This window comes from Cyrtonyx montezumae, unplaced genomic scaffold (genome assembly GCF_038088225.1).
Source record: "Cyrtonyx montezumae isolate F1298 unplaced genomic scaffold, pur_monq_1.0 scaffold_57, whole genome shotgun sequence".
NCBI lineage: Eukaryota > Metazoa > Chordata > Aves > Galliformes > Odontophoridae > Cyrtonyx > Cyrtonyx montezumae.
Window position 1 is genome coordinate 220,969 of NW_027072064.1, and position 17,204 is coordinate 238,172.

Sequence of the window (17,204 nt, forward strand, 5' to 3'; positions counted from 1 at the left end):
TGTTTGGATTCGAGCAGAAATGCAAACAGGCCCCTGAGAACGGCAGATACAAAGGGCAGGAGGCAAAGAACCGCCCTGAGGGCTCACTCAGGCACCGAGCGGTTATGAAAATGCCTCTTGCCTGTTCTTCCCTTCTTGTTTGCTCTCCTCATTTGCTTTGCTCTCCCCACTCCTTTATTCTCCCTCATTAGCGAGCGCCTTGCTGACGCTTTTATGTCTCTGCGGTCCCCGTGCCAAGGGCTGTGGGTCGGTGCTCCCCAGCTGGGCTGAGCCCTTTGGGACCCCTGGGCCTGGGGGGTGTCACCTCGGGGTGCCCCCCTCCTTGGAGCAAAGGACACCCAGAACAGGAATGTAGAGGGAGGTGATGGGCTCCCAACTGAGGCTGGGGTCCCGCTGTGCTGCCCAAGGGGCACAAGCACTGGGGAGTTCCTAGGAGGGGAACACAGCTCATGGTGCCAACCTCATCGGTCAAACTCATCTGTGTGTCCAGGCTGAGGTCTGTCCAGGTTGGGGGCTGTCCAAGCTGGGGTCTGGCTCGAATCCTGCCCCTTTATCTCTCCCAAATCCTGCTCCAATCCCCTTATCTTGCTCAGCCCTCCCGGGCATCGTGCGGAGCAGGCGGAGGTGAAGGGGCTGTTTGTTTAAAAGCATTAATGCTATTAAAACAAGCGGCTTAGGGGCCATCGGAAAAGCACGGAGCTGGGGGTCCGAGTGGGGCAGGCGGGGGGCCCATTCCAGGTGTGAGGCAGGGAGAGGGGCTGCCCACCCCATCTGCAAATGGGGGTACAACATCACCACCATCCCTTGGAGATGTGCCCCAATTTCCCAGTTGCAGAGTCCCAATGCTGCCGAGTCCAACCCCAGCCCCAAATCCAGGCTCCGGTGCTCACAGTGCTGTTCCTCCTTCCCCCCTCTCCCCTCATGCTCCTTCCATTCCCTCCGTCTCCAGGGGCTGTGGGATTTAAAAGGTTTTGTACTGTGGTCAAACAGAAACCCTAACCGGGGAGGGACACTGGGGATGGGGTGAAGGTCACCATGGAAAGGCAAAGTCCTGATGAGGGGATGGGGACAGGGGCTCAGCACAGCTCCAGTGAACAGAGTGATACCATCCCCATCCCTGCTCTGTCCCCACTGCAGGAGGTGCTGCAGGAATTCGGTGCTGAGTCGCTAACGAACTCCTCCTGCAAAGCAGAGCTGGGACGGGGACGATGCTGGGGCACTGTGTGGGGCAGCCCCGGGTGGAATGCGGTCACAGGACAGGGACAGGGGACAGCAGGACAAAAGTGATCTGTGAGCATCCCCAGTACCCGAGAACTGCAGTGACAGCACCTGACAAGGATTTGGGATGGGATATCGGCTGGGATGCAGGATGAGATATTGCTGCTCCATCCCCTGAGCGCGTTCCTAATCCCCAAAGCTCTTTGAGGTTTTCCCTCGCTGCTTAAATCCGCTTCGGTGCAGGCGGTGAGCCAGGTGGATGCAAGCAGCACTGGATGCTCAGCCAGCGAGGATCCATCCCCCCAAATTTCCCTCTTTATCCCCTTTCCCCCCCTTTTTCTCTCTTGCAGTTCATCCAGCAGAGAGAAGCAGCGCACCTGGAAGTTCCCTGCGGGGCGAGATCTCACTCTGCAGCCATCAGTGACCAAGCGAGGCCGATGACACAGAGCAGCCTCGGCAGCACGAGGCCACCACCGCCACGGTGACCCCAAACACCCTCCATCACCCTGGGGATGTCCCAGCATGGGGACAGTGACGGGACAGGTGCGGGACATTGGGGCTGGGACCCCCCGACGCTCTCCTACCTCCCGGCTGCCGCTCGGTGTCCGTCTCCCCCGGGCGCTCCCCACCACTGTCGCCCCCGACCCGATGCATTTCGTCGCGTGCGGCGTTGGGGTTACTTAAAATGAAAACCCAGTCCTCGGCGCTCCCGGGAGGGCGGCCGTGGCTGCGAGACAATCGCGTTAACCCCTCACCGGCCACAGGCTGCCGACCGCTGCTGCCGCCCGACCGCGGCTCCCCCCATCCTCCTCCTCCTCCTCTTCCTCGCTGGCAGTGGGACTGCTCGGGGCCCCCTGCACCCACGCCTGGGGTCGCACCCAGCCAGGCCCCGGGCAGGGATGCAGTGGAGTAGTGGGTGGATGTGGTGTCTGGGACAGAGCTCTCTGTCTCTGGAAACCCCCTCGGAGCCGTACAACCCGGGGTGAAGCACACAGGCATCAAAAATGCCAACAGCCCAACCCCACCTGCTGCAGCGGGTGGCTCTGAGCTCACTCCAGCCCCATTCCCTAGTCCAAGCCCTCTGAACTGAGACAGCAAGGCACAGGAGCTGCTATTATCCCATGGCACGTCCCCATGCAACACTCCATGGCCCAGCAGCAAGGTGTGGGGACAGCGGGGCTGATCTCTGCCACCAGCTCTGTCCCATTGGCACCAGGTACCCAGTGCATCCCCATGGGATGCTCCACGGTGCAGCAGTAGGACATACGTGGGGACATGTGTGGGGACACTGGATCTGGGCACTGCCATTGACACCAGGTGCAGAATGGGTTCTGCCCACCCCATGTTGCTGCTGGTACTGGGGTGTCCCTGGTGCCCCAAGGGGCTCAGCTCAGGCACAGGCAGCAGGCGGCCGCCTCCTGATCAGGATGGGAGAAGCAGCGCCGGGGAATTAAATTCTGGGGTTGTTTTCTGGTTAAATCAACCGAGGCTAACGTGATGGAAAGCGGTGTGAGGGGGGGTCCGGCCAGGCAGTGAGGCACGGGGCTGGGTGCAGGGTTGAGTACAGAGATGGATGCGTGGCTCAGTGCAGGACTGGGTGCAGGGTTGGGTGCGTGGCTCGGTGCAGGTCTCAGTGCAGGGCTATGCACAGGGCTCAGCACTGCAGCACCCACAGCTCCCTGCCGCCCGCTCGATCCCTACCGGAGCCAGACGGACGCGCCCGGGCAACACATTGGCGGCGGCCGGGTGGAGCCCGAGCTTTTCTTGCCGATCCAGGAGCTTGCTGTTAGTGCCCACCCATTGCGACACCTTGAGCACGGTGGCAGTGTGCCAGGACCCCGGGCGCTGTGTGTTTGCCTACCAAAGCACCGTGCGGGCTCGGGCTCCTTTGCTTTCCCTGCCCTTAATTGGGAGGGATTGCCCGGGCGGCGAGTGAGCTGTTCAGACATGAAGGGCTCCAGGGAGCACAGTGCTGTGTGATGGGGAGTGCGGTGCCAGGAGCAGCACTTTGCCCAGGGTCACGCTCCTGACCCAACCCTGATGGCCTCTAATGTGCACCCCATGTTCCCGTCCCATGGGATGCAGCCCCTAGGGTCAGTGTGGCACTTCTCACGGGTTAATTCCCCCCTGCTCCAGGAGAACTCATATTAAAATAACAACAAAGAAGAGGTGGGGCAGGAGAGAAGAAAAGTAGAGGCTGTGGGTGGCCTCAGCGCAGGGGGTTGAGTGATGGCTGTCCGTGAATTAGGGCTGCCCAGGGCTCGGGGCAGCAGAGAGAGTGGAACGGCCAAGAGCACGAAAAGCAATGGCAAAAAGAAGGGAGGAGTGGGATGTGAGCAGGGAACCACTGGGAAAAAGGGAGCGAGGTAAGAGGAGCAGAGGGGATGCAGAAGGACGGAGAAGGGGAGGAGAGAGGCGACTGCAAGAGAAGGACATGGAACCCTGAGGTGGAAAGAGAGAGGGATAGGAGAAATGGCAGAGAAGGAGAGAGAGCAGAGGGAGGAAAGGAGAAGGGGAGGAAGGGGCGGCTGCAGGGACAGGGCCGGGAGCAGCACGCGGCAGCACGCAGCAGCGCACGCTCGGCTCCGGTCACCGAAGCCTCTTCACGTCCCATTAGCGGCAATGGAAGGTGACAGCTGCGGATCGATAACAATCGCAGCAACAGACTCCGTGTAATAAACCCATCTCGCTCACATCGCCGCACCCCGGCCCCATCCGGCGCTCCGTTGGGTCCCGGGCTCAGCCTTCCTGCAGTGCTGGGGGGTGGGCTGCGGTGGCCGGGGCTGTTATAATGGCCCGGTGCAGAAGTGTGATAGAAGGAAACAGTGAGTGGATGGTGGAGATTTGGGCTTGCATAGCATCTGTGAATTGTGCCATAGGAGCAACCTGAAATCACCCATGAGGGTTTTTGGGATGGAGAGGCCAGGAAGACCCCCAGGGGTGGGATGAGCCCCATCCCCCTCCAGCAGCAGCACCTCTGTGTGTGGTGGGCTCTGTGCAAAGAGCTGAGCAGAGCTGGAAAGCAAACAGGAGAGGCACAGCTGCCCTACACCTCTACACAGGTGCAGGAATCCCCACCTGCGTACAAGCATCTTCTGCACTCGGCATCTTTCTGCACAATCCTAAAGGGTGGAAGGCTGGGGGGGACCCGAGCTGTCCCCCTCACGTTATTAGGAATCCTGACACCAGAGGGATATTTTGCTGTGCGAACTGCACTCTGCAGTGCACAGCGTGACCACCCCAACTGCTGCAGGGAGGATCAGAAGAGACATAGGGTGCTGAGTGGGGATTTGGGGCCGTTTTCCAGCATTCCCCCCCACCTCACCAGCCAACCCCCCCACCCCCACCCCCCCCCACCGTGGGTCCTCTATGCGGAGCGAGAGCAGATAATGCAGCAGCCAAATGAGAACTGAGATAAAGCAATTACCTGATCAATACGGGTGAAATTGAGTAATCTAACAGATCAATAGCGCCGTCCCTCCCGCCCCATGCCCGAGCTGCGTGCGAGCGGCTCCGCACCGCCGGGACCCACGGAGAAGGGGTCAAGGAGATGGGAAGGAGCAGAGGGAGAGAGACCGCCAGTTCCCTGCTGCAGCCCCGTGAGTCCCCCTTCAAGGGGATTGCTTTAGCGCTGGGATGGGGACACTCAAATCCCAGGGACCCTCTCTCCCCCCTCCATCCCAAATCCATGCACTCTGTTGGGTTGCAGTGTGTGTGGAGCGGGGCTGGGGGCTTTCCCATCGCCCCTCCACTTGCTGTAGGCTTTGAACTCCTATTTTGGCTGTGGTGGTGCTGGGGAGGAGGGGGAGCACCTGGCGGGAGCTGTAATCAGCTTTGCCATCAGCTCCACGCTCCCAAAGAGCCGCTGGGGCCGTGCTGGAAAATTACCACTTTGATTTTACTGGAAGTTTCTAAACACTGAGCTTCGGTTTTCCAGCTCGGGCCCAAACCTCCCCTATTTTCCCTGGAAAGCAGACAGCGCTGCTTCAGAGGAACCGTCAGCAGGGCTGGGAGAGGGCTCCTTTAATCACAACATTGGAAAAGCATCTGCAGAGCCGCAGTTCTCCCTTTAATCAGGAGTTAGAGGAGCGGCTGCGGGGCTGCAGCATTCCCCTCACTTCTCGGGGCTGCTTTCTGAGCAGGGGAGCCCGAGCACCACCGCCACGCACCCCTCCGATTTTGGGGGACGTCTCCCACCTCCCCTATTGCTGCAGCTCTGAAAAAGCAGTGCCGGGTTTGGATGGGAGACGCCGCTCTTCCCCCCACCCCCCCAACCAGCCTTTATCTGCCAGCTCCGTGCCGGCGTATGGAAACATTTTCTGCTTTGGACCTCACGAAGCAAACAGACGGAGAGAAATATTGGCAGCGGGAAGCTGAGCGAGCTCCCAAACAGGACCGGTCTGTGCCGAGTGCCGTAACACCCCGAGCGTTGGCCCCACAACTGCAACAGGAGCAAAGCGTTGAGGTCCTGGATGCAGCGTCCCAACTGCTGGCACGGGAAACGAGCAGCGAGGATTGGCCTCAGTGCACGTGGCACGGGGATTAATCGGCACTTGATTCAATAGGCACTTCTCATCAGGTTAATTAAGCATCGAAGGAAGGGAGGTGAAAGCCACAGGGCTCGCACCGGGGCTGTCCCATTTACAGAACAGCAGCGGTGCAGCACGGGGCCGGGTGCCAGCAGCCCCTAATCCGCTCCTGACACAGATCCCTCTGTGTGCTCCAAGAAACCAAACCAAAGAAGCCCCAACCACCGCCTCCCCGTGCAGAGCAGCACAGCCCCACACCTCTCCCCCCCCCCCTTTTCCAACTGGAGTAATGCTGTGTAAAACAAAACAAAGCAGAAAGAAAAACCCACCGAAAAAACAAGGCCAATTGGCCCCGAGCCTGGTCAGCAACGTGCCGAGTTCAGGGCGTGGATGTGGGCCAGTCGGAGTTAAATTTAGTTGAGAAGAGGGGGCCAAAGCTGCTCTTGCACCACCGAATCCCATCACACATCTTTGCTCGACTTAGGGGGACGATGGGGACAACAGCAACAGTGATGGGGATGAGATGTGGTCACTCACATATGGGGGCCGCGGGGGCAGAGGACAGAGCTGAGAGCAGCAATGCTTATTTAAAAGGTTTATTTAACTTTTAATTTGAGGTAAAATACTTTTTTTTTTCTTTTCTTTTTTTTTTTTTCTCGTTTTGTTTTCTTTCAACTTCCATAACAAAATACAGAGCTATCAGATACCCCTGGAAAAAAAATATGTATATTATACATATATTTCTATAACATTACATCATATATATATAATATATATATGCAAACTTTTTTTTTTGTTTGTTTGTTTTTGAAGACTTTATAGAAAGTGGAACGTCTAAAGGCACTGCACAATGGAGTATTTAAGGACTACTTTACATTGTTATGTACATATACACACACACACACCGTCCTGCTCGCCGTGCACAGACCACTCGAGCTAACCACGTCCCCAACGTATGTGTATGCATCCTTCCTAATCCCTGCTGAATCGAGTCTAGTTAAAGTCAAAGAACATGCCTTGGGAAGAGTGATCCTTAAAGAAAGAAAACAACTTTCTATGGGTAAATACTTTCTCCTTAAAAACACTCTAAAATTGAACTTCTTTAAAAAAAAAAAAAAAGAACAACGAAAACATGATTACGATTAGTTCAAACCAAGAGAAGAAATTCATTTTTTTTTTTTGTTTTTCTCTTTTTTAAACCCATCAGGATCCGTAAAGACACCAAAAAATTCCAAAGGAAAACTGACGACGACAAAAAAAAAATCTGTTATTTAAAAAAACAAACCGACGTTGTTATGGAATAAATAAAAAAAAAATACAACAATGAGGGACAACCTCAAGCTGTTGTGTTAATGCTGACGGGGGCTCTGCTGTCGCTGCCCCCTTCGCCCCCCCATCGTGGTGGTGGGGATGGGGGTCGGCTCCTCCTGCCCACCTTCCTTGGGCTCTTCCAGGTCCTGGCCGATCGCTGGTTGTCCGATTAAAGTCTCTTTTCCTACAGATTCCCTAAGACTAAAAGCCAAAAAAAAAAAAACAAAAAAAAAACCAACCAAATAATAATAATAATAATAAAAAAAACAAATGGTTTAAACATTAACATGCTCTTAATTAATTAGTACAGGCGGACGTTGAGATTTCAACCATTTAAACTTTACAAGTTTAAAGATTTTGGCACATTGGAATATATATAATTTTTTTTTTATCCTTTTTTTTTTTTTTTCTTCTTTTCTTTTGAAACGTAAAATGTTATTTATAAGTGTCCCTGCCCCGGGGGGGCTGCCCTGGGCACCTCCTCGCACTGCCCCGCTCCCTGGTCCGTTGTCCTGAGAACCTGAGTCCTTATCCCTGATGGCGGAGCTCCCGGTTTGCAGTGCAATGGCTATGAAGAACCCCCGTCCCAGGCCCAGAACCCATTACAAACTTTTAAAGCCAAACGACAGTCCAACTTTGTGGGGTTTCTTTTTTTTTTTTTTTTTTTTTTTGTGGGTTTTCTCTTTTTTTTTCTTTTTTCTTTTTGCCTTAAAGAAGCGTAAAAGGGCAGTGCCCCCTCCCCAGATGGGAGCAGCCCCCGCAGGCTCCGGCACTTGGGTATGAGGGGCGATGATATGCGGATGGGAAAGGCCTCGTGTTGCTAATTCCTGAGTTCACGCTGACGTTGGCTGCAGGGCTGGGGAGGTTGGGGGGGGGGGGGCAGGAGGGGGGGACGGGAGGGAGGGGCTCCTGCCCGTTCCCCTCCGGCCCCAGTGCCAAAATCCCGGTGCCAAACCCTGGTGCCGGGTGCAGGGATGCTCTCTGGTCCGCAGCCACATTCACTGCGTTATCGGGGCGTGCGGTGACGCGGTGCTCACACGCCCGACCCCACTGAGCGTCACCAAACCCCCACGCCTGCCGGCCGAGACCGCCGACACGCGGCCACAGCTCTGCCCCACGCAGGAGAGGGGTCCATCGTTTTTCAAAGTTCCTTTCGAGGAATCGTTCGGAATCCATCCTGATGCAGCAGGAGGTGGGAGGTGGGGTGGGGGGGGGGGGGGGGGGGGGAGGAACGCGTTCCTCGTTGTAATCCGGAGCCTAAATTAATCAGCCTAACGAGAAACGCAGCTACGGAGGGAAATAGCAGATTTATAGCGAATACAGCGAGATTTACACGGCGGGCTGGAGCCGTTCCACGCCACCCGCGCTCCTGCGACCACTGTGGGGCTGAATCCACCTCCACCGAGAAGCCCGACCTTGGCCACCGCCTCTGGCTCCACACAGGCTCCTTCTGCCAACAGACCCTGCTCTCATAAAGTGTATACGTAGTTAAGGCATGAGTCAAAGTGATAGGGGAACCAAACAAAGGAAATAAGATTTAACAAAGCTCCTGTCATTCCTTCTCCATGAACTCACCACAATCATTTTCAGTGTTAATCTTCCAATCACTCCCAGCTCCACCCATACAATTACAAAAAGAAAAAAAAAAAAAATTAAAAAAAAAAATTCCTAGGGTACATTTTAATGCGTATATTAAAGGCATTAGGTTATTATTTTTTTTTTCCCACCCCACTCCCTTCCCTGAAAGATTCTATAATTTGCTCATGGCTTCTGCAGTAATTCTGAAAGGCCCAAAGGACGGCGGCCGCGTCCTGAGGCGCTGCCATGTCCTGGCACCCAGAGCTGTCTCTCTGCAGCCCTCTCCTATCTGAGGACAGTGCAACATTCTCTCTCCCTGTCCCCTCCCCGAACCAACACCCCCCCCCCGCCCCCTCCCACCCCACCCCTCCCAAAACGCAGACAGCTTCCGATGCTGGCACACAGCACGTCTCCCAGCGTCAGGAAATCCTCCCCGCCATCGCACCAGACTCCATCAAATAGGGAACCAGATGAATTCAGAGATTCCCGCTCCTATAAATACTAAAGCGCGCACAGAACAGACTGCGCTGGAGTTCCTCTGTCTCCGGTGGAGGCCTCAAACCCCTCTGGAGTTCGTGCGAGGTGTGAAGCTCACTCACCCTCGCCTCTCCTAATCGGAACAAGACAACCGCGTCTCACCTGCAAGTCAACAATGAAAACAAAGAACACAAACCCCCTAGTCTCTAGAATTACCAAACCAGCCTAGCCCCAGCCCCCTCCCCCCCCCCCTCGCCCACCCCCCACGCTCTGCAACCTTGCTACATAAATACACGGATGGTTTCGGCATGCAGCCTAGGCGTCAGAGGCAGCGGCAGCCGCCACGGCCTTGGGCCCAGCCACGAGGTGCGGGCTGCCCAGCACCCCATTCCAGGGGACACGGCCATTGGGGTGCTCCTCGGGGGCATCCACCTGTCGATCCCCGTTCCAGCGGCGCTTGAGACGCAGCTTGGGGGGCATCAGGGCGTCCTCACGCTTCTCCTGCGCTCCCAGCTCTCCGGAGGGCTCTCTGGGGGGTTTCTCACCGCTGCTCTCCCCTTGATCTTGAGGCTCTTCTGCTGGGCCCAGAGCCTGGGCAGGCGCCAGCGGTCCCGGGTGCCAGGATGGGGCAGCAGGTCTGGCAAACACCGGTCCCTTCTCTTCATCCAGGCTGGTGCTGGGTGCTGCCATGCTGGAGCTTTCCTCCTTCTCGCTTTTGTCTTTTCCCTTTGCGGGTGGCTCTTCACGCTCGGCTTCCTTGTCCACGGGGGGCTCGAGCTTCACCCTGGGGGGAGGCGGAGAGGCGAGCTGGGGGGTCGCCGACTCTTCGTTGCTTTCCAGTCTCTCCCTGTTTTTGCGCCCGACGGGTGGAGGCTGCAGCTTGATGGGGAACTGGGGCTGCTCCTCCATGGGCATTTGGCACTGTAGTGGTGGGACCATGAGCCCCGGATAGCGGGGGAAAGTCCGGGGACTCAGGTGGTAGTTGAAGACGGAGCAAGCTTGTGAATGCAGGTAGTGTTTCATTTCCTCAGGGTTAAAAGAGAAGCAGCTGCTGCCTGTGAAGGGGCTGAGGCCTGGAGACGGGCTGTAGGAGAACAGGGTGGGAGTCAGGGACAGCGCAGGCGAGATGGGAACGTTGAGGACCCCGCCGCGCCCTGGCAGAGGGGACACAGCGAAGGGGCTGTGAGGATCCGGGTAGATGCTGGGCCTGGTGAAGAGAGGCAGCATGATGTCTGGCTTGCGCTTCTGGTGGTTGACACCCCCTGCACCTGCAGCGTTGCGTGAGGCCATGAGATCCACACCGCGGCGCCAATCGGCGGAGCCGTCCTCCAGCTCCGGCAGGTCAGGCTTCCTCTCACTGCCATCACCCAGAGCTTCTGGGTTGGATGGGACCAGGGAAGGGCCCGAGAAGCGGCCAGGCTGAGCATCGTCGGTGGGAGAGTGGCTGTCCAGAGGTGGGAAGTGAAAGCGGGACGAAGCCGTGGGGACGGGAGGAGCGCTCTGTGGCACAACACCTGGGCACGGGGAAGGGAAAAGAGAAGGGGAGAGTTAAAAGCGCCGTTGCCAAGGGAGCTAAATCAGAGGCAGAGCTGCTTTTAGGGCTGCACCCGCAGGCATTTGGAAGAGCAACACAAAAATACCAGGAGCTCTCAGCAGCGCAGCAATCAGATGGGAGGCACCTTCCCCATCTGCTCCCCTCTCCTCTGCCCACCTCAAAACCTTGCTGCTGCTGGGAGGAATCTTCTCCTCTCCACCCTGGCGGAGGTTTCTCAAGCCTCCAGCAGCACTGAAGGAACTTCCACTTTTGGATGCCCTCCCCTGACCTCTTTGCTCTGGTTTAACCAGAAAACGGCCTCAGCGACGGCGCGTTAGGAGCACGGTTAAGCAATTGTGTGCCAACGCCACCAGCAGAAGCGCTGCTGGTAAACCTCAAACTCTTGGGGTGGAATACTGAAAGTCCCTGATTTGTGGATGCTCTCTCTGCACTATTTCTGCCCGTACCACTGCTAGCTCCTGCAGGCTTCTCTTCCCCATCTTCCTGAAGCAAGCTCCACCACGGTGCCTACAGAACCACGTCTCCACACAACTTACTCCTGCTATACTGAGCCGTATCGAGGCAAATTCCCCCCACACACTTTCTCACCTCCACAACACACCGTTCGATTCTCCTTTCCCTTCCAAACTGCGTGAGCGAGTCAAGAAACCTGATTCCAGTGCCCCAAACAGGTTTGATATCCCAACCCCCATCCCAGCCAGAAGGAAAGAAAACAGGTTGTAATTAGACAAGTGCATTCCAGTTCTCCAAACTTCTTTTTTTAAATGCATGCCCCAGAGATAGGAGGGAGTGGCTGCAAACAGGGAAAAGGAACAGCAGTGAGCAATATTGAGCTGGAACTGCCCAGACTTGTTGCTGCAAGTAATTATAGATTTGCAGCACTGTTTCGTACTACATCTTACACCCCCATGCTTTGGCTAAGGACTCCTGGAGAATACATTTCCTTCTCCCCGCTGCCGTACAGGCAACATGTCTCACACAGGTGAGGCCTCTATGAATATTTCTGTTCTCCCAGGCCCGTCTTCTGGGTTACTGCCTGCCCAGAGGACAAAGCCTTGCTATCACAGTGGTTTCCCCCCCCCCATCCAAGGCAGAGATGGATGCAGGCGGCTCCGAGTGCCAAGATCAACGCGCAGTCATCGCAGTACGTAGGCACAGAGCACACAGCACTGATGAGAAATCGCCTTGCCCACACGTAACCTGTTTTTCTCAGCCACTAGGGTTTCAGAGTCAACATTCAATCCCCACTTTCCCCCACTCTCTCCCTTCTCTCTCTGCTAGACAAATCTTCAAGGCTTCCCCCGAGGCGCTCTTCTGGAGGTGAGAACTAAGAACACAGCACTGTGAGAAAGGCTGGTTCAGGCGCCTCTGCAGTCACGCTTTCTTTGCTGCGGAGAGTTTGCAGTCTAGGGCCTCACTGTAATGACTTCCAGAAGTCTTTTTTTTTTTTTTTCTTTTGCCTTTTTGTTGTTGTTGTTTTTGTTTGTTTGGTTTCTTTTTTTTTTTTTTTTTTGACGGACACAATCGCCATTAATTTCCCTGATCGTGTGGTGGCTGTTCAGTTGTGGAGACCATCAGCCCAGCTGCAGAAATCTAGCTATGGGGGGATTTAACTCCATCAAAAAGGATCTTCCAAACAAAGGACCCTCCTTCCAGAGAAACCACAGCAGTAATGCTGACTCCAGGACAAAACCCAGCGTGAACTTCTGCTACTGCTTCTGGCAAGAGATTCAAAGGCCTTTTAGGACAAGCAGGGAACAATTACGCTCCATTCCCAAACTCTTTTTCGTTATCCTGAGTGTCAGCACACCGTTCTGCTGCAGGGAGGATCCAGAAATACCTGTGATTTTAGCCAAACTGTGACAAGCTATTACTCTTCTCTGGAAACCGAAGAAATGCTCTGTGCTCACTATTACGTTTCTCTGAACTCTAGATATGCTGCTTTAAAGAAAAAAACAAAAAAAACAAACAACTCCACAGGACCTGCAACAATAAGGGGCTTTTGCAGGAGAGGAGCAGAGAGCAAACTGCTGCTAAGCTGTGAACTCTCTGATAGTGCTGACAGATAGGCCTCGCCGTGCACCTCTAAGCACCTCGTCAAGGAGGCTCACATTTATATGGTGCCATAAACTTACGTGACAAACATGTGAGGCAAGGTCCCTGCAAGAGACATAAAACCCTCTTATCCCAAGGACACCCGCACCCCAACAGCAAAGCAAAGCAAAGCTGCAGAACCAATAGAGGCAGTCCAGCAGGCAGGCTCAAATAGGAAACCAAAATGCCTCAAGTCTCCCCTGAGGACAACCACAGATGTGCCAGCGACAAGCTGAGGGAAGGAGCGCTGCAGATAAAGCTTTATCAGTGCCCAAGCATTCCCACCACATCAGCCCTGATTGCCCCAGCAGTCTTTTTAAGAGTAGGAGGTGACTGATAGGGGGATGTGCAGAGGCTGCTGCCCTGGCCCCGCTCCTGTACCCGCTGTCATGCAGGGAAGTTGCCACCTCTGTGCTCACCGTTAGGCCGAATGTTGATGAATGGGTAGTTGGGCATCACCAGCTTGTTGAAGTTGAATTTGTAAGTAAACCTTTTGCCCTTTGTCTTGTGAAGAATCCTCTTGTTGTAATAATATCTACGAAAGAAAGGTAGAGAGACCAATCAAGGCACGTGGCGATCCGGTTAACAGTCTTTGTTTGGTAGTGCTACCAACATCCACCTTTGCCATACCCACAAAAATGAACTCTATGGGATTCAGAACTGAATAAGGTGACAGCCTGCACAACTCAGTGCAGTTACAGAGGGACCGAATGAACTGGATGCCCTTGGATCTTATTTTCCCTTCCTGTCTTCAAGGCCTCGCACACGGCCAGAAACAGTGCAGAGTACAGAGCACCAGATGGGACATAGGGAGAGCTGGTTTCTGTTGCCATCACACCTATGAGGAAGTTGCTTTCCTTCCATTTATCCATTAGCACCACAGTTCACAGCCCCAGCAAAGGCAGAGCATGGAACTCATGGGGAGAGGAGGTTCAAACTGGACCACAGCCTCCTCCCCACTTCCACCACCACCACCACTGTTCGTCCTCAGCCTTGTAATAGTGGTGTACAAACAAAGGTGTTGCACACAGATCACAGCCACAGTTCTTTACACTCAGAGCTAGGTTAACACACACTGTTATTGCAGCATGTGTCAAACAAAGAGGTGTCAGCTCCTCAAGACAGGGGGAACAAGCCAGAGCTCCCCACCTAGAGGAGCTGCCAACAGCCACAGCGCTCCTGTCCCACTGCTGTCACATTTGGCATCGAGATGCCAAGACATGATCAGTGTTGGCAGGTGGTGGCTATTTTCCACTCCCATGAATCAATTACAGCCCTCAGTGCCATTCAATTTATCATTTCCTTCCTGTTCCAGCATGGGACTCGAGTGCTTGCTGCCTTGTTTGTCTTGCCAGCTCCACCCAGGAGGTATCAGAGGGCGTAAGGCAGCGAAGTCCACGTCGCAGACAGTGCTGATAATGCCAGGACCTGTCAAGAACCTGGGCGCTCCTGACAGGCTGGAAATGCTGAAACACTTCATAGGCTTGTGTGACATTCTTACTGTCTGCATTTCAAAATACAGATTAGCCACTGAAAAAACAGAAACTGTCTGAGAGTCTAAATAAAAGCAGAGCTAGCTTTTAAAGCAGATTTTAGTATTAAGAAGTGCAGAGTGAGGAACAATCAATCCCTGTCTCAAAATGAGGAGAGATCGGTGGTTGGAGGGTGCCCTTCACCCACAGGCAACTTCATGTCACCAGGTTCAGGACACGGAAGTCACTGCTACACGTGACAAACTGTGAAGGGGGTGGCGACAGGTGACTGACACACACCCAATCCCTGGGATGGGCACCAGCTTTAGCAGTAAGGAGACAAGAGCACGTTAGAAAGGGGAGCTGCTTTCTCTGAAACGGTACCATTGATGGTGTGATAATAGAGTAACACCTCTGGTTTCCTCCCACACCTTCTTGCTCAAGCCAGCATCAGCAGTGGAAGCTGAGAAAAAAAGACACAGAAAAGCTCCCCGGAAGGAACCCATCCTGATAATAACAACCTGAGCACCAGGTGCAAATTTATGCTGTAACACTTGGCCGCAAAATATGTCACCGTGATCCAGGAATTCCCTCTCCTGTGCCTCCCCAGTCACACCTTGGTACAACCAACCAGACCCTGCCTGGCACCCCAGAACTCAGATTTGATACAAACCTCCCAAAAACACGAGTAAACTGAGGTAAAAACATCTGCCATCAGTTATCCAGATGGGTGGGCCAGGGAACCTCCTGCTCACCTGAGAGCTCGGCTCAGCTTGTCGTAGTTCATCTGAGGCTTGCACTTCCTCCGGCCCCACAGCCGTGCCACCTCATCGGGGTCCTTGATGACAAACTCCCCGTACTCGCCCTGCTGCCAGGCAATGACATGGCGGAACTCCTCCTTCTGCAGCAGCTCCAGGATGAAGTGCCAGAGCTGGATCTGTCGCGAGCCAGGGCTGGACTCGGTCTTGTATGCCCACTCGGGGAAATGATAACCTTGGGAAGTGCCAAAAAGAGTCATTCAGACAGTGGCTCACAGCTACAGAGATCCCAACTGCCAAACGCTACGGTTGGGAGTGAGTGTCTGCACTACGTATTGGTAATGTTCTTTCCAGAGCAGGACGATGGAGCATGGCTGGGAGCTGTAATTCCAATAAGTATTCAGTGCAGAAGCAAAGAAGCCTGGATTTTTCACACTAGTTGCTCATTTTCTTACTCATTTTACCCCTACTCTCCTTGGAGAAGTCCCAGGGGAAAAAAAAAATGGTAAAACAGAAAGGGGCAAGAGAACCATAGAAGAGTCAGACACAGTGGAAAGGAACTCAAGAGCTTTAAACACTAGTACGATTTGGATTCCAGCTGCCTCGAAATAATGCAGAAAACAAACAAACAAACAAAAAACAAACAGAGTTGAATATCTGGTGCACTGGTTTTTCAGGAGGCAACCACCGGTGGCTCCAGGGGGCTCCTTCTCCCCATCCCTCAGAGCACAGCACCCTGCCCCAGCCTCAGCCACGCCAACAGATGTTTCTGAGCTGCTGCCAAGTTCGGCTCCGTCAGAGCAGTTTCCCAGCACAGCTGCTATTGCGCGGTTTTCCAAATCATCGTGGCCACAATTTGCAGCTCAGGCAGCGTGCACGGAGCCTCGTCGTGCTCAGATGGCACCCAACCCCCCCCCACTCCCACCCCCCCCCACCCGTCACAGGCTGCGGCTGAAACAAAACCAGGGAGCGCTGTGCCAGACCGAGGGGAGCACACAAGGAGCTCTCAAATCCTCACAAACAAAATGTCTCCACGAGGATCCATTTGCATATTAACACAGAGCTCACAAAGCTGTAAAACTGGCTGAGAGTGCACTGAACGGGAGCCTTATCGATTCCCAGTGACACACAGCAAAGAGCTTCGAGGAGAGGTGGAATTAATCCTGCCTGAGCTCCTTCAGCCTGGGAAAAGAATTTGTAACAGCTGAACACCCTGCACTCAGCTTTCCACGCGGCGCGCGTGTCCTTACCTCCTCCTCCTTCTGGCTTATCCACAATGCTGCAGCCTGCTTTCATTTTCTCCCTCCTGCTGACTGTGAAACAGAAGGAAATCAGCGCCAGCGCTATCGCTACACCGACCTCGCGGGCAGCACTTTGAATCCCAGCCCTCCCCGTGCCCACACCTCACGATCGATGCCCCTCTTCCCCCCCCCCCCACTGTGCAGCTGCACCGTGGGGCGTCGGGCTCTGCTCGGCGCTGCTGTGTCGGAGCGGCCCGGCGAGGCCGTGAGGCAGACAAAACAAGCCCAGTGCAGTTTGTCTCCTGTTACGAGACGGCCGCGCTGCCAAAACACACAAGCCGCTGAGCTCACCCAGATGTACCAGCGAGGGGAGGGGGGATCCCGGCTCCCGCTCCCCACTCACATCTGACTTTAATTTCGGGAGGCGGGCGCCGGGCCGGGCGCTACCTGCGGGCGGGGCAGCGGCACCGAAAGGCGCCCGGGGAGGGCCCGGCTCCGGGGGGGGGTCGGGGGTGAACGCCGCCAGCTCTGCCAGCCGCGGAGAGAGCCCGGCCCCGCGCTGTCCCCGCCGGGGTTTCCTGCCCGGCGCCGCCGCTTTGAAATGGTAACGCCATGTAAATAGCTGCGAGGGGCAGGCGCGGCGCCGGGGCTCCGGGCTCCCGTTACAGCGCCGGCGGCGGGGCCGCCCCCTCCGCTCCCTGCCGTCGGCCTGCCCGGGCCTGCCCGCCCGCCGCCGTGCTGCCGCCCCTGCCCCGGGCTGCGGGCGCTGGCTCCGCGCCCCCCCCCCCCCCTCAACTACTACGCCCGCCAGAATGGGGCCGCGCAGCCGCCCCCGTTACCATCACCCCTCCTCCTCCGCCGCCGCCATCCCGTCGCTGCCGGCTACCGGAATGCTTCTCCCCGCGGCCCCCGCAGCCGCGCGCCCCCGCTCGCCTCCTGCGCGCTGCCGCCCACCCCCAACCCGCACAGCT

At 55.5% G+C, this 17,204-nt stretch overlaps 1 protein-coding gene across 2 annotated transcripts; it reads right to left on the reverse strand.

Annotated features, from left to right (window-relative positions):
• Positions 1-9,379: 9,379 nt before the first annotated feature.
• Positions 9,380-16,763, reverse strand: LOC136056709 (ETS translocation variant 3-like). Of its 2 annotated transcripts, none has more exons than XM_065749018.1 (5): positions 16,585-16,763; positions 16,243-16,305; positions 14,990-15,227; positions 13,182-13,297; positions 9,380-10,627 (listed from the first exon to the last, which is right to left on the reverse strand). In XM_065749018.1, exons 2-5 carry the CDS (start codon positions 16,286-16,288, stop codon positions 9,429-9,431), a joined length of 1,599 nt encoding a protein of 532 aa, XP_065605090.1. In that variant the 5' UTR covers positions 16,289-16,305; positions 16,585-16,763; the 3' UTR covers positions 9,380-9,428. The 2 variants fall into 2 exon arrangements, with proteins under 2 accessions (XP_065605090.1, XP_065605091.1); XM_065749019.1 differs by lacking the exon at positions 16,585-16,763 and adding an exon at positions 12,804-12,828 and having other exon boundaries at positions 10,390-10,627.
• Between the last annotated feature and the right edge of the window lie 441 nt (positions 16,764-17,204).